Source organism: Schistocerca americana, chromosome 2 (assembly GCF_021461395.2).
Source record: "Schistocerca americana isolate TAMUIC-IGC-003095 chromosome 2, iqSchAmer2.1, whole genome shotgun sequence".
In the NCBI taxonomy this organism is placed as follows: Eukaryota; Metazoa; Arthropoda; class Insecta; order Orthoptera; family Acrididae; genus Schistocerca; species Schistocerca americana.
This window is the reverse complement of record NC_060120.1, coordinates 902,533,384-902,557,624: the sequence shown is the minus strand read 5'-3', so window position 1 is coordinate 902,557,624 and position 24,241 is coordinate 902,533,384. Positions and strand designations below refer to the sequence as shown.

General features: G+C 38.7%; 1 protein-coding gene across 1 annotated transcript in view; it reads right to left on the bottom strand.

Annotated features, from left to right (window-relative positions):
• LOC124595905 (serine/threonine-protein kinase 26-like) overlaps nucleotides 1-24,241 on the bottom strand; it is a 180,192-nt gene that overhangs the window by 6,309 nt on the left and 149,642 nt on the right. The window contains exons 3-9 of the mRNA XM_047134816.1: nucleotides 17,987-18,152; nucleotides 17,328-17,485; nucleotides 15,460-15,645; nucleotides 13,256-13,401; nucleotides 10,190-10,391; nucleotides 8,830-9,150; nucleotides 4,478-4,680 (exon numbers count right to left, since the gene is read on the bottom strand). Of these exons, the coding sequence (XP_046990772.1) occupies nucleotides 4,478-4,680; nucleotides 8,830-9,150; nucleotides 10,190-10,391; nucleotides 13,256-13,401; nucleotides 15,460-15,645; nucleotides 17,328-17,485; nucleotides 17,987-18,152 (1,382 nt within the window). The remainder of the gene's footprint in view (nucleotides 1-4,477; nucleotides 4,681-8,829; nucleotides 9,151-10,189; nucleotides 10,392-13,255; nucleotides 13,402-15,459; nucleotides 15,646-17,327; nucleotides 17,486-17,986; nucleotides 18,153-24,241) is intronic.

Below are 24,241 nucleotides of genomic sequence, written 5' to 3'. Positions count from 1 at the left end.
GTGAGAGAGAGAGAGAGAGAGAGAGAGAGAGAGAGAGAGAGAGAGAGAGAGAGACCTCTAACAAGTGGTTATGATGTCTTGTTTTGTCACATCAGAGGAGAGGGTGTAACATGAGATATCTATTCACTTGATGAACCATTGTAAACTCACTGGAGTCATCTACAAAACCAATAAATACAACAATATGATAGTTGCACTAGTCACGTGAGGCCCTTTTGGTCTAGCTCGATCATATGAAAGTATTCTTGGAGTTTTAAAATATGCCATTAGCTAAAATTTTAAGTTATCATCATAAGACAGAATCAATGGAAAACAGACAGTAACATGGGTGTAAAAGTCCAAACTGTGTGGGAAATGTAAAATAGCACCGGTCACAAGCATCAACACTCGATCAAAAAAAGCACAATTCATCTAGTATTTTAACATAGATGATACTTTGATTTATGTAATACTTTACTACAGGAACATGAACTTGACACAGGAAATACAGCTCTCTATGCCCGAAATCTAGTGATATAAATCTGTAGTTCTTATTTAACTATGTAAACGTGAAACTCTCATGTAGCTGCTCCAAATGCTTTTAAAGTTTTCTATCCAATAAGAAAAATGCACCTATTAATACAGATTGTCTGTGCCCAACACAAACAATTTAGAATTCTGATTTGTTCAGCTAACATGTAATGTATGATATGGAGTATGCTGAAAGATCCGTTAACTTTATAGCCATCAGTTGATCACCCAGAGATGAGTTTAGCAGTGACTTTCAGCCACTAGTGTTGGTGTCACTGAGTACAATACCACACTGTGTGATGCTTTTGCAAAGCTGTGTTGGTTTATTTGTGTGCAAATAAATGGTCATATAGCAAGAAGTGCACTAATCAAACAGAATTTTTATATCTGTAGAACACTACTAAATGACCTGGCAACAAAATTTTTGATTATGAAGGCTGTATCATGTGTTTTAAGCAATCAAAGATTAAAATCAGCCCAGGAATCTCGTAACAAAAAGTGAGACGTAAGGACAGCCTGACATGTGAGAACACAGAAACTAAAAAAAGTTTCTCTTTTAATCCTGAGACTAGTAAAAAAGGAATCAACTTCAAAAATAAGTGATTGGTAATATTATCCAAACATCTTACCCAAGAGAAAGATACATCCTACATTCATTTTACACAGTTTGACTCCTGAACATGAAAAAGTAAATGCTCCAATAATTAAAACAGTAACTGATTCTCCTCAAAAAATAAAATTTAATTATGACAAACACTATTATATTGGTACTTTTTCTATTCTTTCTATTCACAGTGAAACCAGTCATGTGGTCTTCAAGCTAAGCTGCAACCACTGTGCTGCATTCTATGTAGGCATGACAACCAACAAGCTGTCTGTCCACATGAATGGCCACCGACAAACTGCGGCCGAGAAACAAGTAGACCACACTGTTGCTGAACACACTACCAAACATAATCTCCTTCATTTCAATGACTGTTTCACAACCTGTGCCATATGGATCCTTCCCACCAACACCAGCTTTTCTGAATTGCGCAGATGGGAACTTTCCCTGCAATACATCCTACATTCCCATAACCCTCCTGACCTCAACCTTCGTTATTATTATTTATTTATTTCTCTCTATTTCTCTCCTTCTCTGCTACTTCCCCCACCCCTCCCCACCTCTCCCCTCCCCGCTGCCCAACGTGCAGCACTTCACTGTCTGCCATCCCCACCATGCATCCCTCCCCCTCCCTGCCCCAGGCTCCTCCTTTCCCCCACCCAGTCGCCACTCCCATAATACACTGCTGCTGCTGCTCACAGTGTGGTTTCAGTTGCCCGAGACCGCAGTCGTGAGTGTGAGTTGCGTTTGTGTGAGTGTGTGTGTCCGTATGTGCGTCTATTGTTGACAAATGCCATTGGCCGAAAGCTTTTAAGTGTGAAAATCTTTTTGTTGTACCTATCTGCGACTCAGCAGCTCCGCTATAGGGTGAGCAGCAACTTTCCTTCTCATAATATCGTTACATTCCATCCTGGATTTTCCATCGTTTGATATTAACTACTTTCCATTTAGTGATATCACAGTTTTTTTAAACATATACGCAACTGAAAACATTTGCCTTAAACTGATTAACTGAATCAATTACAGAAAAAGTGACTCTACAACCATGCACTGTTGAAAGTTTTCAAAAGAAAGCATTGTGATAACTTCAAAGTTCTCTTCTGGGACATTATATCACTAATCCATCTACGCTTAACTCTAGTGTCAAAGCAGCCACCCACAATCTATATTTGAAGACTGGTGATGAACTGCCTTCTTTAAAACACAAGACATTTGACAATATCCTCAATTGCAGCTGGCATGGAAAACAGATTTTCCATTAAATTGTGAAGATATATTTGTATCCTTTCAAAATATCTACATGGCTGACACTTGCCATTCTAAATTTGGTCTTTGTCATCAGTATTAATACAGTTTCATCGTTCTAATCATGTGTTTGAAACAGGAACCTAGGACTGTGACCACTGTCTTGCAAAGACCTGTGACCATTATATTACTCAGCCTAGTTTCAAGGTGCACACAAGGGTGTTTCAGTACGCCCTTCTCCTGCGAGTGAAGTATTTTCCCTTCCATATTTCCCAAAAACTTGCTGATTTCATCACCAAAAATTACTTGTCTCTGATTAATGATACAATCTCTCAAATTCTTCTAACTTGGAACAGAGGTAGTAGTTATACATGGTGATAAGAACTGTTATTGGAACAGACTTCATTGGAAGTAATGTGTTTTCATTTGACATAACACCTAGAAGCACAGCTACATAAGCAGGAAATAAATTATCATTTTAAGTGTCCTCAGAGACTTTTGCAACTGCATACATGAATAAAACGTTCTCGGTTTTCCAGCCACGTCAATTCGAATAAATTCCTCGAGCTTTTGATGGCCATCTCCGTCATTTTAAGATTATATGTGACCCTCATCTTTATGAAAACAAATCAAAATCGAATTTCAACATTCAGTAATATTCAGTTAATAATGTGAGTAAATCGCTGTCCTCTAATTCATGACATTTTGACATGAGAATGAGGTAAATGCCAAATTTCATTACATTTTGGGAGAAATTACTGTTTTTATGTTATGTTTCTAAAAAGTGCCTATTTCACATTATTTTTCACATTATTTTTATACCAAATTTTCTTGTCCCTATTCTAAGCTATGCAATAGAAATGTGGTGTTACCTGTGGCTTTCTTCTAGTCCATTTATGTATGTTATTTTTATAAAAGAACTGAGTTATGGGTGTTGCAATGGCAATGAGTCTATAAACAATATATTATTACTTATTTTGTAATGTTATTGTGTAGTGGATAGAATCCAGCAGGTACACTTGCTGTGTTTAGCTTCAAAAGTTTGTATAGGTGTGTTTTCCAATATATACACTTGCATATGCAGGCATTCATTTTCATGACGTTTTGTAACACATAATTGGCTTTTTGTACATCTCTCATTCAAAAGTATAACAGGAACAGAAACTACTGGATGGAGCAATACGTGAAATAAGGGAAAGACAACCACTCACATATAGCGGGTTGATGTGTGGAGCACAGTAACACGTAACAGAAAATACAATCACACTAGCTTTTCGGCACCAGCTATTTTTCCAGCAATAATACACACATTGTCACACACAAGCACACGGATACCAAAAAGCATATTCACGTGCCACGACAAGAACTACTTTTAAGAAAGATCCTTGCCTTGTAGCAATTCAAACTTCAAATGCCTCAGTTTTTCAAATACCACAGCATCTATGAAGGCTACTTCATCTGCTGATTTTCGATCAAAAGGAAGTGGAAAAATTAGTTTCTCAATAAACATCTGTACCATCAAAAATATGCAACTGATTTTGTGCACCTATCTGTTGCTGCTTATGAAATGCTGGCTCACTCTTCACACCAGCAAGAGTTAAGTGGGTGAAATCACTGTGCCCAAAAAAGGCGAATTTCATGACATATGCCAGAAATATTACACATGGTTTCTCGCTGTATATATAAGGGAGTCATTGTAATGTTTTCCTATTAAAGAATGAAATACTAACTGACAAATACAATGGAAGTATTTTGAGCCAGAATAAAAATATATGAGAGAAGAGCCCTGGAATGAGAAATGAAAAACAGATAAACAAATAGTATCCTGCACCTGCCTTCAACCCATATACAAAGAAATTTGTAGCTGGAAAAAATTTTAAGCTTAATCAACAGATTATGGCATTAACAGTTTGTAGGCTGCAGATCTACTTGAATACATCAGGGATGGAATCTACTCACTGGAAACTTGCTGGACAATGCAGCCTGGACTAAAATGTGACTACATGTAACTCACCACTAAATTAGAAAATATTTCTTAAACATAAATGTACGCTACAAATAACAAAACAATTTATTTTCATATAAAACTATCTGGTACTATTAAAGAGTGGTAAATACCTTGTGATCTTATCCATTACACTTTTTATCCTGGTTTCCGTAACTGTTGGGAGAAGTTTCTGGACCATTTCTCGAATGAAAAGATCACTTATTCCTGGACTAGCTCTTTCTGCCAGTTCAAAAGCATTTTTAAGTTCTTCTATTGCGTCTGCCTTGTGTGGTGACTCAGGCCCACGAGAATTATAATGATGTCGTCTTTGTAACTGAAACAATGGTGACAGCTTAATGACCTCTATCTATTCAACTTACAGACAGTTTTAACAGAAATATAATCAACATTTAAACAAGTGCCAATAAACAGCAAATGTGTAGCACACTTTCACTACAGCTGTGAATTTGTTACCTCATGTTAAAAAGCAAAATTATTTCATATAATAAAAAGAAACACAAAGGCCAGTGATAAGTGGACAAGCAAAATTTGAAGCATGGAAAGAAAATTAAAAACAGTGAACTACAGGAAAACATCAGCTAAGTATTTATTAACATATTACATCAAAACAGTCATTTCACACAGATATCAATGGGGCAATTCAAATGCTCTGCAACATTAATAGTAGAAGAATGGTATAATCAAACAATGGAAATTCCATCTAGGAATATCAGCAACTTAGGAGAAGACAGACACAATTAAAAGACACTTACACTTAAGCTTTCAGCCACAGCCTTCATCGGAAAGAGAGAAGCACACAAGCAAGCACAACTCACGCACGGAAGTGCCAACTCTGGCAGCTCGGACAAGAATGGAACTATCACATGGAATGGTAGCAGCCATTTGAAGGGAGTGGGGAAGGGGAAGGGATAGCAGTGTACAGATGGGAGCAGGAGAAGTGCTGTCTGGCGGAGTGTGCAGGCTCTAGAATGCCAATAGGTGCAGTGTCAGCAGGTTGTCAGGCTGGAAGGTGGGGAATACAGAGCAAAACAGGAGAGGAGGAAGGAAACATGGGCAAGTATATTGGCAGAGGGTGGCAAAAAAAAAAAAGAGTGTATGATATGGGAATGGGGAGGAGGTGATGGTTAGAGAGTCTGGGGACAGGATGTTAATGTTCGTTGAGGCTGAGACAGGTATGGGATCAGAAAAGACACTGTAAGGATAAGTCCCATCTGAATAGTTCAGAAAAGCTGGTGGTGGAGGGAAGGATCCAGATGGCTTGGGTTGTGAAGCAGCCACTGAAACCAAGCATGTTATGTTCAGCTGCATGTTGTGTCATAGGGTGATCTACCTCGCTCTTGGCCTCAGTTTGGGGGTTGCCGTTCATCTTGGTGGACAGCTGGTTAGTAGTAATACCAATATAAAAAGCTGTGTAATGATTGCAGCAGAGCTGGTAAATGACATGGTTACTTTCACAGGTAGCCTGGCCCCTGATGGGGTATGATAAACCTGTGACACGAGTGGAATATGAAGTGGTGGGTGGGTGGATTGGGCGGGTCTTGCACTTGGGTCTTCCACAGGAGTACGATCGTTGAGGCAAGGGGTTGGCATTGGGAGTGGCATAAGGATGGACTGGGATGTTGTGGAGGTTGGGAGAGTGACAGAACACGACTTTAGCAGAGGTGGGAATGATCTCGGGTAGGATGTCACTCATTTCAGGGATGATGATAGGTAATCAAAGCCTTGGCGAAGGATGTGGTTCAGTTGTTCCAGACCAGGGTGCTTTTGGGTGACGTAAGAGGCACTCCTTTGTGACTGGCTCTTGGGAATGGTGTGAGGATTGGGGGGGGGGGGGGGGAAATAGCATGGGAGATCTGTTTGCAGACTATGTCTGGGGATAGTGCCTGTCTGTGAAGGCCTTGGTGCGACCCTCCACATACAGGGCAAGGGAGTTCTTGTCATTGCAGATATGCCGTCCCCAGGTTGCCAACCTGTATGGGAAGGATTTTTTGGTATGAAACGGATGAGAGCTGTCAAAATGCTGGCAATGTTGATGGTTGGTGGGTTTAATGTGGACAGAGGTGTGGATGGAGCCATCAGAGAGGAGTAGGAGGTCCACCTCTAGGAAGGTGGCACACCGTGTTGAGGACGACCAGCTAAAGCAGACTGAAGAGAAAGTATCTATGTTCATAAACCAATGCACAATGGTAGCAACTGGGTTAAAACACAAAGTGAGGAGTTGTCAAATAGGTCAAATTTAAACTAAAGCCAAAAGAGCAAAAACAAATGTCTAGTTCATTTCACAAACATTTAAAGGTATATGACGGTCCATTAAATTTTGGCATGTAGCCACATAAATTTCACTTCATTATATTTAAGCTGTATATTGTTCAGCCATCTTCAGAGTGCGCTGAAAGACAGACTACAGCACTCATTCCATCCTCTTAAAGTCATCAACCTCGTCAGTGCATGTGCTGCTACAGATACAAAGGTGCCAGAGACACTGAGTGGCAGCAAAGAAGTACAACATTCATTAATTATATCAATGACTGCACAGCAGATCCTTGCTGGGATATTGATGTATCAGTGAGCTGCACTGCAGGTTCACCTGCTTCTTACAGCCAAGTACTGCATTTACATAAGTATAAGATGACCTTGAGAAAAATTTATTTTTAAGATGTTCTGACTAATCAAAATTACAAACCATTTTACTGACATAAGTATTTGCCTAAAGCATTAGAATTATACAAATTTTAAACTTAGGAAATTTATTGATTGCTTAAATTATTTTGATCATACAAGAAGAAATAAAATAAAATGAAATGGTTAACATTAATCTTTATCTTCACTCCCCCCCCCCCCCCCCCCCCCCGACTAAACCTGTTGGTTGCATAACATTAGTTTTAAACATCACAATTATCCTAATAGAACAGTTGTGAAAATTATATCTTCATTGACACACACATTTCTCAGTTTCTTCGGAAAACATTGCAATATCTCAGCATTGTGGTTACAATGGAACCTGAGGACGCAACTGTTTTTGCTGAATACATATCAGATTTTGCTTTCATACTGATGTCAGAATGTTGCAATGTTTCTTGCTTCCAAACATACAGTCTGCCTGTCGCTGTCTCATTGGCTGCACAGAACCAGTAGCTGACACACCTCCTTTCATTCCCGTTAACCTCAGATTGAGCATTGTCAGTACTGTTACAGAAAACATGTAAGTTGGCCACTGGCCTCACCTAGACTTTTACTATCTTTTGCAGAAATGTGTACTATTGTTGTGCATTTGTCAAATTTTAAAGTCAATTCATATGGACTGAGGCAAACTGCAGTGGTACAGGTTCCTATGGCTGACAGCATGTCAGAATTTGCTGTCCATTCACTACTTCCCTCCCCACACTCATCCTAGTTCTTGGCCAAGCCGGTGTCACTGTTCCCCCTCCAACTTCCTGCAGTGCTGTGCCAAGGAACTGTGAAACACAGACGGCAATATTTTCTAGGTTGCAGGCCATATATAACACCACTAACTAATACACAAATAAAAGAGCGCACTCACAATTCAGCAGAATTCTCAAACTTTTGCTCGTTCTGTGATCTAGTGACATCTGTTGGTACCATCTCCATGACGGGTCCGTTTACACTACCTATCTTCCCAAATTCTTCAAAATAAATATGCATATGACCTCAATATCCCAAGTTTTATCAGCAAATGTAAGATGACACACACATCAATCTATTAAACAATGTAAACTTGTTGACCCCAGCTGTAATAGTTTAATATGTGATGATACGACGAACTCTTAGTTCTCGAATGATGTATTTGGGAGACAATCTCGTCTTACAATCGAGTAAATGCAATAAATCAACTGTTGTAGAACACACCTTAATGTTGGTCAGTTTATGTTGCAGAAAAACATCAAAATTTTAGCGTATACATCACCTTTCTAGGATTTGATGGTGAAAAAGGCAATTGAAATTCACTTAGCAACGAATTTATTTCATAGCGATAGCAGCTTGAGCTTGGATAAGTCATGAAAGCTGATGCTTTCTGTCACAAACTTACAAAGATGCTGTAACAAAGCAGCTCAGAGTGGTGCTTTGATACCCCAGAGTGGATCTATTACACAGTCACAGGCATAATTCATGCAGAATGTACTTCTTTTCTGCCAATCAATGTCTCTAGCACCTGTGTATCTGTGGCCGAATGCGCAGTGGTGTCATCTGCGAGCTTAAAATGGCAGAGCAGGAGCTGGAGCATCACCCTTAGTGCCAAAGCACAGAGTATCATTTACACTTTATAATAACAATTATAAACATATTTGACATTATTTCCATTTCAACATTATAATCAAAGGTAAAAAAACAATGACCAAAATATGTCCACGACAAAAGTTTTAAATCAACAATGCAACAGAAGTCTGACTTCTACTTCATTTGCTCATTAAAAATAATATATGTGAATCCCAATAAGCTGTACCTCTGAAATGAGAGGGTAGATAACACCGGAGAGGCATGGAGATCGAGGGTGTGGGTGGCCCGCCTTGCTGCCACCACTACTGCTTGTGTTACTGTTACTGTTACTATTGGCATTAGTGTTGACATCCCGTGGTCGTGGTTCCACCTCCACCCTGCGGACAGCCTTCTTGTCAGGCGTACTGCTATCTGTTGCGTGGTCTCCCCGATGGTCGAGAGGACTAGCTTCCTTGGAGCTTCTCTTGTCTCGACTATGCAAATCTTTGCTGTCCCTGTCCTTCCGGTTGTCTACTGGTACAGCTGGAGCAGCGGAATGTGGCCGTGACTGCAACATATTTCAATATTTTACTATTGCTGTACTCATTTAAATAACGAATAACATAAAGCAAGGTTTAAGGACAAAAAAATAGCAAATATCATTAACTGAGGCAGAGAAATAGATGAACTCTAAATATAATACAGTAACAGTTTTCAACATCAACATATATCACCTAAAACTATCGAATAATAGTGAATAACTTTCACTTCAGGAATGAGACTAGAAGATGACATATACTTGTGATCTTTTATACTACTATTCATTCCATATTGTACTTAAACATGTTCCACTTTCATCCCCTAGGCTGATGAAAGAAAAAGGGAGTTATATTAGCACATTGGCAAGGTGTGGTGAGGTATATAAGTCTCCACCTGCTGCCGAGGCCCACTTACGCTCTGGCATCATGGCTTGGTGGTGCCATGGAGATCCAGGGGTACAGGGGGGCTGGCAAGAAGGGACAAATAAGGTTTCATTATGAGAACTTTAGTTATGTGCTGTCCTATAATGCAAATCAGGGGTATGTGAATATATGCGCTGGCACAAATGCAAATGAAGGAACAAATGAAGTTACATCATGAGAACTTTCAGTTGGTTATATGCTGTCCTGCAATATAATTTATGGGTAGTACATGATTATACCTTGTAATCTGTTATGAGCTACGAGGTAAGAGAGATCTGTTCACCCATTGTTGTAATTTGAGACATACACGAAAAGTGTTACTGGGGCAATAAAGAATATAATTTAGTAGTTTGGACAGACTGAAGCTCTCTTCCAGCACCTGCCACACTGCAGAAGAAAAAGAAGAAGAAGTCATACTTCACCGTCTCATGCCTCTGCTTAGCAGAACCACAGAACCATAAAAGTAATCAATCTCAAGAACAGCAACCATATGTTACACTCTAATATGCAAAGATAAACTCAAAAGTCTACAGGAGTATGCATTTAAAAAGTAAACAACAACTTAGGTCACAAACTAGGTGCAAAAACAATCACTAGTTTATTAAGTTGTAATAACACATTGTGTAACAAATGCACAATACTTACTGGTGCAGCTTTATCAGTCCGATAATGATTGAGATTTGAATCCTTAGGAGGTGATTTCGTCAGTGGTGGTCCTGAACCATTCTGCACTTTCTGAGGAATCTTGTGATTTGCCGGTTCATCAGCAGGAGGTTTAATGGAATGTGGTCCTTTGACAGTCATGATCCATGGCTCATCGAGGTCACTGTCCTGTTTCGATTCCTCCCTATTTTGAAAATCAAACAAACTGGTAATGAACAAGAACACAATATAAAACAAACATTACCTTAAACAGAGTATCCAATGTAGTGAACATATATACACAGGACGGATACATAGTCTGTGAAATACAGTCACATGAATAGAGCCTGAACAGATGCTGCTCAAGGTCATATCACTATAATTTTATGGTCTAAAATACCCAAACTGTGTATTATTAACAGTACTGCATAGTGAAAGAAGTTGTAACATGAAGATCAGTTTTTTAGTTTGTCAGGGGTGGGGCACTTTCAGTTATATATGAGGTTTGCAGTGTTTTTTCCAACATATTACTACTGACTTACACAAAAGAAATTAGGATTCACCAGATATCAATGAAGGACTTTACTCAATAGGAAGGGGAGTTATGGGGGTGGGGGATGCATACTAGTGTGTTTGGCTTTAAACACACGTGGGCAGCTTGGTTGAAAAAACTGTTTTCAGCACAATAAAACACGCTACCACTGAACATTCTTTGTACATCTACATACATACATACTCTGCAAGTCACTGTTTGGTGTATGGCAGAGGGTATCTTGTATCACTACTAATCATTTTCTTTCCTGTTCCAATCACAAAAATAGCAACTAAAAACGACATCTTCCTCCATGTGAGCCCTAATATCTCTTATCTTATCCTCATGGTCCTTACACAGAATGCTCATTGGCAGTAGTTCCTTCAATAAGCTTCAAATGCCGGTTCCCTAAATTTTCTCAATAGTGTTTTGTGAGAAAATCAGCTACTTGCCAAACCCCCCCTGGATTCCCATTTCAGTTCTCGAAGAATCTCTGTAATACTTATCTATTAATCAAACCTACTGGTAACAAATCTAGTGGCTCCTCTGAATTGCTTTATGTCTTCCTTTAATTCTACCTAGTGGGGATACGAAACACTCAAACACTGCTCAAGAATGAGTCACACTAGTATCCTATACACAGTCTGCTTTAAAGATAAGCTTCACTTTCCTAAAAATCTCTCAATAAACTGAAGTCAACCATTCATCGTCCCTAATATTGCCCTTACATTCTTGTTCAATTTCAAATTGCTTTGTAGCGCACCTAGATCGATGTGACTGTGCCAAGTAGCACACTACCAACACTGTTGTATTTGAACATTATGGGGCTGTTTTTCTTACTAATCTGCATTAACTTACATTTCTCTACATTTAGAGGAAGCTGCCATTTACAAAGCAACTAGAAATTTTGTTTAAGTAATCTTATACCCTCCTACAGTCCTGAACTATGACAACTTCCCGTACACCACAGAGTCAGTGACAAACAGTTGCAGACGTGGTCACCTTGTCCATCAGATCACTTATTTATATAGAGAATAAGAGTGTTTCTATCACACTTCCCTGGGGCACTCAGGCTTGTCTCTGATAAATACTCGCTATTGAGGACAACGTACTGGGCTCTATTACGTAAGAAGTCTTTAAGCCACTCAGATATCTGGGAATCTATTCTGAATGCTTGGATCTTCGTTAACAGCCTGCAGTGGGCCACTGTGTCAAACGTTCTCTGAAATATAGGAATATGGAATCTGCCTCTTGCCTTTTATACATAGTTTGCAGCATATCTTGTGAGAAAAGAAAAAGCTAAGTTTCACATGAGCAACATTTTCCAGAATTAAAACACTGCCATACTCCTATCTTCTAAAAACTGGGCACCTGCAGAAGCCTCAGGCACAGGTTTAACCATAAGGAGCTTTTCTTCACCTATCCCTTTTCATTGTAAGCATGTTTCCACCACCCACTCATCTGGCTGTAGCCATCCCAAGTACACTGAATCTTGTCTTTAACAGTTAAATCCTTTTTCCAAACCCGATGCTAATACCATTCTACCCTATCAAACCATGGTAACAATTCAGAAGTTTCCTACCTCCAACCTGGCTTTGCTTTCCTTCCCATAATCCATTACCGTTAAGTTCAACATCACAGCTATGGAAAGGGCAGCTATCCACAACCTGAAAACTAGTCCCAACCCTATCACTCTTCCTGCTGACAAAATCTCCAATATAGTGGCCATGAATTTTGCACTGACCATGTGGCTGCAGATTTCCATCATTTTTCTGACATATCCACTTAGATATATTACCACTATGACCCATTCACAAATGTCCAACATGACTTCAAACAGCTCCTCAATACATTAGGTTCGTCATAAAACTTGTCATCCTCTTTTCATGGCAACCCTTCTCTTCGTGAAGTAACTATTTCTTGATACCTCGGGATGTGTCTTATCACTTGATCGCTTATTTTAGTCAAGTTGTTCCATAATTTATTTTCTCCCCAATTTTATTCAGTAACTCTTCGTTAGTACCCCATTTACTCATCTTATCTTCAGCACACTTCTGTAGTGCCACATTTTCAAAAGCTTCTATTCTCTTCCTGTCTGCACTGCTTGTTGACCATGAATCACTTCCATACAAATATACTCTCCAGATATACATACCTTCGTAAAAGTAATCCTAACACTTAAATTTACATTTGATATTTACAAATTTCTCTTATTCTAGAACACTTTTCTCTCTGTTGCTAGCCAGCATATTGCGTTCTCTTTATTCTTGCTGTTGTCAGTTATATTTTTACCCAAACAACAAAACTAATCTACTACAAGAAATGTTGTATTTCAAAATCTAGCACCCTTAGCTTCATTTGATGTAGTTTGACTATATTCCATTACTCTCAACTTACTTTTAGTTATGTTCATCATATAATCTCTTGAACCAACATAAGTTGTAAGTATTCATACATTAAACAGCAGCTCAAAACTGTAGAAGAAAGAAATCACACAACATGAAAGCAAAAGCACTGTACATGGCAATGTTACTTACGAATCTGAATTTTCTGACTCAGTCTCACTCTCTTCACTTCTCTGGGACTTCCATTTTTTGTAGCGATCAATTAGGTCAATAAGATAAGAGTTCTTTTTAGCTTTCCTTATAAATGGGAATTTGAGTAGCTCCTTTGCTGTTGGCCTCTATAAAAAAATTAAAAAAATGTTATTATTCATATAAGCTCAGACTTTGGTATGTATGTTACAATACTTAAAGAAAACTACAACAAATTAAAGGCTACGTGGGAAAATGACCAGACTTGAGAGAAATGACATCACATTCATTATAATTTTTCAAAACCGTATTATTTCAGTATGACTCTCGAGATACATTGTATCTGTGAGTGAGTTTTATGATTTGAAGTAAGTATGATACAGTCAATTCACTGTTTGAGCCTATTGGAGGAGATGGAAGGGGGGAAAGGATCAGAAAGGGAAGTAGAACAACATAAATAACACTAAAAATGCAGTGAATGATATATATTAGGTCTGCTCAAAAAATTCCAGAACTTTGTCCACGAAATTTTTCTAGACTTACCTTTTACTTAATGTGCATCGTCTCCTTTGAAGTACTTTCATTGATACACTGTTCCCAACACCGCTTCCAATTCCAGAAGCATTCCTGGTATGCCTCTTGGTGGATCGCGCAAAGCGACATCTGTGAATTTTCTTTTATTTTGTCTATCATTGCAAATCTTTGTCCTTTCAATGGGGTTTTCAACTTTGAAAATAAAAAGAGACAATCTGCAGGGGCTAGGTCTGGATGGTACAGAGGATGAGGCAGCACAGTGATTTCGTTTTTTGTGCAGTAATCAGACACTATTTGGGATAAATGGGTGGGTGCGCTATCGTGATGCGAGAGCCATGAATTGTTTTGCCACATTTCAGGCCATTTCCTTCTCACATTTGCTCACAGGCATCACAACACATCTTGATAGTATCATCGATTAACAGTCTGTCCCTGTGGCCCGAATTCATGATGAACTAATCCTTCAAAGACAAACAAAACTATTCGCATGTCTTTGACATCTGACCTGACGAGCTTTTTTTAGTCTTTGAGATCCTTTCCCGCCCACTGTGAAGACTGAACCTTGATGTCAACATCAGAACAGTAGACCCACGTCTCACCACCAGTTATGATTCTCTTGAGGAACATCTTGTTCTTATTTGTGCAATCCAAAAACTCTTTACAGATTCAGATTGTGAGGCGAAGATCTTTCTGGTCTTGACTCATGACCCTTGGGATGAACTTGGCAGTAACACAATCCATTCCAAGATGCTGTGTCAGGACTTCATGACGATCCATCTGAAATGTTACATTCTTCTGCAATCTCTCAAACAGTCACTCCTCAATTAGGACACACAATTTCATTGATGTTACTGACATGAGTGCCATCAGTAGGCATCGAAGGGCATCCTGAACAAGGGTCATCTTTAACTTCCATTTGGCCATTTTTAAACCGTGTGAACCACTCGTAAAATCGAATATAGTTAAGCTTACTGCATCATTTGGTGTGTCTCTGTAAAGGTTTTCTTGAGTTTCATGCAAAATTTAATGCAGACGCATTGCTCCTCTAACTCTGCCATCTATAAATTCTCAAACTGCACGACACAGACATACAACAATGAAACTTCTGGTAGTTACACATTAAACACAGCCATGTGCAAGGATCCCAACAGGATTTTGCTACAACACACCACTGCGGTTACGAATATCCTGGAATTTTTTGAACAGACCTCGTATATTTAGATATGCATATTCACAATTTTGTTATATGGCAGCCTGAGAGAGGTGAAAACAGAGGAAACTAAAAGTGGACGAGACACATTTTTCAACAAGAGGCTTTATTGCTCTCCTTTTTCTTTTAAAGCAATGTTGCACTGCTCTCCCAACAAATGATGCATTACCAAGGAATGTCTATCTTCAAAGATCATTTTCACAGAATTTCTTACACTGTTAATTACTTTAAATTCCTTACAACCAAGGCATTTCCAAACAGTATTTCAAAGATATCTCCCTATAATACAGTTTTAAGGCACATATCACAGAAATAATAATTCATTATGTCAAGGGCTTCCCCCCCCCCCCCCCCCCCCCATTCATGCATAACTGAGTCAGTCAGTCAAACCAACTTTCAGAAATATGAGTCACAAAATTGTACTATGCTTTACAAATAAATATGGATGTTAAGGAATACTTACATTTTCTGGATCTTTGTTAAGGCATGCCTCTACAAATTCCTTGAACTGCTTGGTGTAGTTCCCTGTGAGCTGTGGTGGGTTGTTTTTGGGTATCAGAAACAACACTCTCATTGGATGTAGTTCAGAGTTTGGTGGTTCCCCTTTAGCAAGCTCAATTGCAGTAATGCCCAATGACCAGATATCAGCCTACAAGCAATAGGTATCCATTAGTTGTCAAACGCTTTTCACACTCTTATTTACAGTACATTGTCCACAAAGAATTACTAATGACTTGCTCAAATCACAGAAGGAACAGCCAGTATTGCAATTCAGACACATCACCTTTAATTGAGATTGTTGGAGAAAAATATAAGAATGAGTAAAGACAACCATTCATTGCATAGCAGAGGCACTGAGCAGTAGCTAGCCACATGCAGAAGATGCTGCTGCATGCTGAACTTCTTGTTTATGTAACTATCCACTATATGCCTCCATTAGATGTTGAGAGGCTGTTTCCATTGTTTATTTAACATCTACGACTTGAGCAGTCACAACATGGACTTTAATCAACTGTTGTTTTGCCAAGATTTAATTTTGAACAAGTTCTATTTGGATTATGCCAATGCTGCGAATGCACATTTGAGGTGCAGTTCTCAGCTTGCTTATGACACAAACAACATTAATTAATGATCCACAACTTGAAAACTGGCTTTCTAGGCTGTCATCAGACAACTTGAAACTGAACAGACTGTCCACACAAAATCAGTGATAACTAATAGCTATACATAGATTGTCATTTTGAAAGGTATGTAACTACTTTACAACTTCATATTTATACAAAAAACAAAAGCATACTGAAATACACGAAAAGGATGAACAAGGAAACCTTATATTACACTGTACTCGAATATTAAAAATATAAGTATTTATAAGCCCAAATCAGTACACCAAGCGAGTACTGTCACAGGCTACTATGTCAGATGGGCAAATATGACTGGCGAATGTGATGAACAGGTAAAAAAAGACCGAGAGGGGGGGGGAAGCAGAAACGGGGAAGGAGTCAATGGAATATCGTGTGGGGAGTAGGGGATAGTTATACTATTAAAACACCAGTTATTTTTGTCCATATAACATAGTAGTCTGTGTCAGTACTCATGTGGTGTACTGTTTTGACCTTCATACCTGTGTACTTTTAACCTTTGAGCATGATGTAAAGTCAGGTTTATTTGCTCCTATCTTCTTTGTGTACGTCAACATGTTTGTGTTATTTGTATAGTTACATAGTTGTAAAATGGTCACATTTCTTTAGAAATAACAATCTCTGTACAGCTATAAGCTCTCACTGATGTGTGGACAATCTGTTCACTCTTAAGTTGTTTGATGATGGCCTAAAAAGTTGAAAGTCAGTTCACAACTAAATATAAAATATAAATTATTGTGGGATATTAACAGTGATTGTTTCAATTTTTGATATGCCTATGATCCTCAAAATACTAACAAAACACTCTATAGATGAATAGAATTGATTACATGGACTGCCAGAAAAGTTGTGGTAAAAGACTGTTCATAAAATACTTTGAATATTCCTAGGATAATTGTCAACTGACAGTAATGACGTCATAATTAGTCAAATCTGTATTGGTCACCATACCCAAGATTAACAATCAGTCATGAATGGATGTGCTCCAAGGAATGTTAGCTTAAATTCTTATTCTCAAATGCACCTAAGTTCAAATGGGTTTTTGTTTCCTTCCTTTCTTAAGAGCTCTGTTCTGTTCATCAATGATAGCCCCATTGTTATTGCATTTAACATATAACTGTGCTCTTGAAATAAGAAATTATAAATAAACTAACTGTGTTTTATGAGGACCAAAAACACTAAAATTTACCTTTGAGTCATATGCAGACTGTTTTATAACTTCTGGTGCCATCCAAAATGGTGTTCCGACAAATGTGTTCCTCTTGCTTGTGGTATTAGTCAGCTGACCAGCAACACCAAAGTCTGCGAGTTTCACATCACCCATCTCACTCAGTAAAACATTTGCAGCTGCAAATAATGTGAACAATATAGTAACAACTGTCTGTCCAATTAGTTTTCTATTACTAAATCTGTGTCTCGTGTCATTTCTGTATACAAAGTCAGTTTATTCTTAATAAGTCAGTTTATTCTTAATGTGTATTTGATATTGGTATTATATTATATCTAATTTTGACTTAGAGTGTTAGACAAAGTGAACAGCAAATGTTACAAATCACAATGCCCCATTCCCTCTTAAACACAGAGAGTGGTCCTTCCCCCCCCCCCCCCCCTTTTCTGCAAAATGTGTACAGCTTTCTGCATCTTAAATCAGTTTCATTCTTGCATTTATAAAGAAATTTGCAAGTGGTAGGGCCTACATGTAACAAATTTATAACAGAGGGTAGAAAGGAATGGTTGAACTTATTGTACAACTGTTAGTAATAGTAGTAGTAGTAGTAGTAGTAGTAGTAGTATTTTTAATGACAGACTCTATTGCTACCTTCATTATATTTAACTGAGAAAGCATACCTTTTATGTCCCTATGAAGCTTCCGCTCACTGTGGAGGTAGTCAAGACCCTTGAGCACTTCACGTAGGATAATAGCAATATGCATCTCTTCAAAACTGCCTGCCTTCATTAGGTCCAAGGCAGAGCCACCCCCAAGATACTCCATAATAATCCATAGTTTTGTTCCCTGCACAAACAACAACAATAGTATCTTAAGGCAATATTGCACTAATAGTAACTGTAAAGACTTAATTTAGAAATCAAAGGCTAAAAATGGTTACTATTAGTTATCATAATGTGTGCCGGCATAGCAAACCACAAAATATATTTTTTTATTATGTTGTTAAAAATATATGAGCTTGCAGCAGCTAAGATATTTACTTGTTGAGTGAATTGCAATGTTCACTTTTTTATCACCTCAAAGTTAACAAACCACTTATGACAGCAACACTAAACTATACTGAATATTAGATGTGATTACAACAGTCATGCTAGCATTTTATAAGTACTTAAAGTGGGCATGTGCTTGATTTTGATCAAACATACACACTAGCTAATGACCGCAAAACTTGCACTTGCCAATTTTTTTTTCTTTTTAGTTCTTATACTGCCAAAGTAATGACTAGTATGTAATGAGTGAAAAAAAAAGTTGCATGAAACTGTAAAGTGATACATAAGTATGAAAAAAAAACATTAATTTCAGACTTCTTATTGGTGATTGGGTTTAAATAAGACGATATCATGTATCTATATTTTTATAATTCACACCATGTGCATGTCAGGATAGCATTTCCAGCAATATCAAGTAAAACCATACATGTACTTTCATTAAAATACCTTGTGGTGACCTACAATGATTTCATTGTCTGTTATCTCCTCTTAAACACTTAATGGAAGAGACAGAAATAAAATGAAAATGTATCTCCTGTTCTAAGTAATTTGTAATCCGAAGAATTTCATATAATTACAAATGCGCCAGGAGTCATCTACATCAGCACATATGATGAGGACCACATTCCAAAACAGAACATTTCACTTCTAAACTCAAAGCAGGCTGGCATTTTCTTTTAGCTCTGCTTGTCTCTGAATCTCTTTCCTATTGACTAATATTACAGTTACAATACCAGGCTGCTACAGGGTGATAAAATGAGTGCTTTCAATAATGCTTACTTTGCTGATGTATGTCACTGTTATCTTTATCCTGGAAATGTTATAACAAACATCTCCAGTTGCAATACTGCTGCTAATGTAGTGGATAACATCAGTCTAAAAGTCAAACTAGGGTTACGCATCACAGCACTATTCACTGTTCCAAACACAGATGATTTCACATGCTACAATTACATATGCACTCCAGAAGACATCTTACAGAAAGGAGAAGAGGATACTTCGCACACCACATTCATTACCAGCCTTTCCTGCTTCATCCATGAACAACAGGCAGCAACAGCAACTTTGCTAAGCCTCCCTATAATCTTGAATTTCTCCAAATTTAGCATCACCTTCACCTCGCAAGATGAATGTGGGAGTAGGAGAGTATGTGAGAAGTAACATATTACTCAAACCTCTTTGGTATGTACACTCTTGGAACTTCAATGGTTAAACTCTCCCTAACACATCAATGCCTCTCTTGTAGCACTGCAGTTGGGTGAAAACTTCCATGAAACTCTGACCCTTTTTAAACAACTCTGTGGCGAAAAGTGCTGCTCTTCTTTATATCTTGTCTACCTCATCTTTTAAATGTACCTGATAAAACTATCGGTCTCATAAACACTGCTCAAGCATAAACTGAATGTGGGTTTTGTATGCAACTTCCTTTGTTGGTAGTTAATTGCAAATCCTTAGGATTCTTCCAATAAACCTCAGGCTCCTGCATTTCTGACAATTAGACCTACATTTATTAAGTCATTTCATTTTAAAACACTCCAAATGCATACTCCAAAATATGTAATTGTTTTGATTCTTCCCACAACAGTGCTTTCATGTAATCATCCCATATTAGGGAAACTAATGCTGAATGTTCACTGACAGTGGCATGTTTAAAATATAGGTCATGTCAAAGGTGGGAATTTAGTGCACTTTACTATAGAAACTGTCTGCTTTAACAGTGCATTCTTGGGCCATCATTAATCTGAAATAATTATGTATAAAACAGTGACAATTACATTTAGTGTTAGCAAAAATGATCTGTTTCAGACAAGTGCAAAAGGCAGGAATGTAGAACGATCTGTGGACAATTTCCATAGCTCTTGAAACCTCTATTATGCAAGCTTGAAGGTGACTATCCGTTAAGTATGGGAAGAGGGCAACCAAACAGTTGATTTTATACACTAAATTAATTAAATGCCAAGAATGGGTAAAGAAAAAGTTCAATTATATCGTAAACGAGGCTTACAATCTATTTAGCCGTCAATATACCAATGAAATGAAGACCGTGAGGACGATAGTCTAGTGCATACTATAACATATATGCAGCCAGTTCACGACGTACAGCAGCTACGAGAGAAGGAAAAGAAAACACTTCGCAACGTACCTATCTGTGTGTGTCACCTAGTTCGTATGTAAACTGGCGAGAAAAAAATAGTGATAGGGTAGCGTATAAACTCTTGTTACCTAAAAACCAACAGCGTCTTTCAGTTGTAAGGCCGATTCAGACATCGGTACCGTAACATACCCGCTCCGCTCCCTCTCCCCCCCCCCCCCCCCCCCATTCATCTCGCTCTCCTTACATAACGTGAGAAAAGTGATCAACGCGCTAGGAACTTTCGCTTCCATTGACTTCCTTGTTGCGCCAAGACTTGTACAGTATGATTTCACGACGCAGAATAAAATGATGTTTGTCATGTCTGTTATACCCTTAACTAATACTCACTTCTGCAGGTGTTTCTACTGCAATGGATGTGCAAATTACTCGATTAAGGACCGTGATGTGTGTAATCATCCTTTTTCGATCGTATTAACATATTCAAAATCTTTGCTGCTTAGCAGAAATGGGGTAATACGTTCGCCATAATTAAATAATACGTAATATGAATGGTTTTTTTGCCTGGAGCGAAGAGCCTGTAAGTTAATTTCAGTCGTAGCTATGTCCCAAGACCGTACAACGCTTGACGAATACAGTTTTACGGCCTAATGTCTGAAACCAGGCAATGCCTATTCAGTCACTCAGGACTTCACACAGCCTAAGCGTGTGAAACGCTAAACTGCAATACGGTGTCCTAGTAAGAGTGAATCGTAGAATTAAGCGCTTAACTGCAACTTTCAAGTTGTCTTTAAAAAAAAAAAAAAATAAATAAATAAATAAAAGTTTCATTCACAGCGTACAAAAATTTGTTGGTATCCCTTTAGATTATAGCCAAGCACTGAAGAAGGGGAAAGAGATTGCCTCTATGCGGTGGCAATATTAAGCACCTCTGTAGCAGTTGTTTGCACCAACGACATACAGCAGATCATGTACAGAAAGAAAAAATAGTTGCGCTCATTACCCAAAAAGCTTTGCTAGCTATCTTCTCCAAGCTATTTAGAATTCTCTAAAAACTACAGCCGTAACGTATCACTTTGGAAATTTCTTCACATTCCTTTACACCACGTAGTGGTTTTAATGTTTACTCTCAACATAATGAATGGCGAAACAGCTTCAAAAAACGAAGGATGTTGAACACCGGTTTTCCACAGAACAAGTAAAGAAAAAATCATAAAATTGTTAATTTGTAATTATATCACACAAGAAATATTTTTTGTCATGATTAAAACATTCTAAAAGTATTGAAATTCCCGGGACCGATATCTTGCCAGTATCGGTATCGATAACAGGCAAAACTCGTGGAGATTCTCGATTCCAGAAATGGATGAAATGTCTATAAAGGAAACACTCAGAGCGCGAGTCCCATTCGCACCTGACCAGCCTTCAATTTCCAGTAACTAGCCGGAAACGACGGGTTTCGAAAATAATCTGCCTACGCCTGACGATTGCAGTTTGTTGCTGAAAGGCGTCATGTCAATCATTAGAAATGAGAAAAAAAGTTGGGCGAGCATGAAACGTGGGAAGTTTCGTAAAAATCTCAAGATCTATGAAAACGTGGTGTACTTGAAATGAGTGGAAGCAGTCACTTATCACGTTTTAATATCAATAACGAAGCAACCCACTTTCAATACTGATGATTAGCGTTCAGTTACGAGTGTCAGTACACTATAACACAGCAGAATACAGACAGCTGAAAATGATCTCAAACAATTTTGTTGGTCTCTATACCCAATGTGGAGAGAATGGGTATTTTCCCCTCTAGCAACTGTAGGATCGTTGTTTTCCTGCTGTGTCACTTCGGTGTTGGATGTACATGTATTTTATTCTGGAAACACCAGACACTTTGCATCTGCTGTTCAGGCGGTTTCTCCCGCTAAAGTACAGTTCATTTAAAATGTTTATTATTTCAGTGGCAAAACGAATAAATGTGCCTGGCACACGGTTGTGATACTGCGCTGGCATTGGGCAAGTTGTAAAATATACAATCCTTTTTATTTTGTTTTCCTGCCGATACTCCCTGTCCCATAAGAAATCCTTCCTACTTCGACAAAGTGGCGCATTACCCATTTACAAGTGAACTATTTGCGCTGGAGGAGGAGATATTAGCCCATAAAGTGTTCCATTTCCAATACACATTTCTCTGTCGTTCCATCTTCGATAAAACTGAAAAGCAATCGGGGCGAGTTCAAGGACATTCTTCCACAAAAGTGCTATGTCATTTGGCCCTCCCCCTTTCCTTTCCTCCCTCACTGATTACTTACCGTTCCTTTTCCTCCCTCGCCGATTAGTTACCGTTCTTTGGGTTCTTAGTAAGACCTTTAACAGTAAATCTAAATCTAGTGCGGAAATGGGTTGTTTTCGTTACCAATTACGATACACCCTGTGTACAAACTTCGCACTACGAGTGCCTCTGGCGTCCCTCTCAGCTTCTTGCCGCAAGCGAATGCTTCAGTCGTCTGTGTCTTAAACCGGTCCTGACAGCGATTCATAAAAATTACAGACTTATAAGAAGAACGGTACATATTTAGATAGTTACAGGGCTATGAGGGACTAATCTGCTATGCAGCAACATAAGGCGCTTTGAGGCTCTGGCAGAAGCACTAACATGGAGATTGGCCGGCCGCGGTGACCGAGCGGTTCTAGGCGCTTCAGTCTGGAACCGCGCGATCGCTAGGGTCGCAGGTTCGAATCCTGCTTCGGGTATGGATGTGTGTGATGTCCTTAGGTTAGTTAGGTTTTAGTAGTTCTAAGTTCTAGGGGACTGATGACATCAGATGTTAAGTCCCATAGTGCTCAGAGCCATTTGAACCATGGAGATTACTGAGAGGAGTCCCGCAAAATGGTTAGGGGTTGTTCATACCATTAACACTGCAGCTACGGCCGCTATAAGCAACCACAGTGACATTTAAAGAAAACACGGAAAACCTAAATCGATCTAGTAGAACCACATTGAACACCACCTACTCCAGAATAAAAACGGAGAGAGCTGTCGCACTGAAAGGAGGGGGTCAAATCCCCGTGTGGACTTCATCATTTAGGTTTAAGGTAGGAACTTCCTTCGGCACGCTCAGTATTAGAAATGTCAATGATGTATGTATGCAGACTGAAGGGACGAATGAAATTTTTTGTACCAAGGCCGGGGTTCACCTTGATCTCCATTTTCGTGCTCCTCCCAGAGCCTCAGGGCGCTTATGTTGCTGCAGAACAGTCTGAAACCCGGCCTTGGTACAAATTTTCATCCGTCGCTTCGGTCTGCACATACACATCACAGATGTTTGAGACTTGAAAAGGCCTCTGGAATCACACAGTTTCATCTGAATGTTAATAGTAACAACAGTTACTGGAGGTAGGGAGGGTGTGGGGGTCCATCGTTGAAACCAACAGGGTTCTATATTTCTTTTCCGCTAATTCTAATTAAGAGGGAAAAATCCAATTTATTCTTTAAAATGGAAATGAGTGGTTCTTCGTAGTGGACGTAGTGGCCAAAGCTCAGATTACCTTAAGAGCTGAAAATGATTTTTGTCTTCTGATGTTCGACACGTACCCGCCACAGTAATGTCAACGGTGATCGCAAGGTGAAACTTTCGGACGAAAGAGCAGAGATTTGAAAGAAAAACGAGCCTTTCCAAAACCAAGACAGGTCTACGGTAGAATGAGCAAAATCCTCGATCCAGCTCTAAATAGGGTTCTCTAAATGGCAAAACCAACATAGCGGTAAAAATTGGAGAAAGAAGGTACTTACAAATCAATCA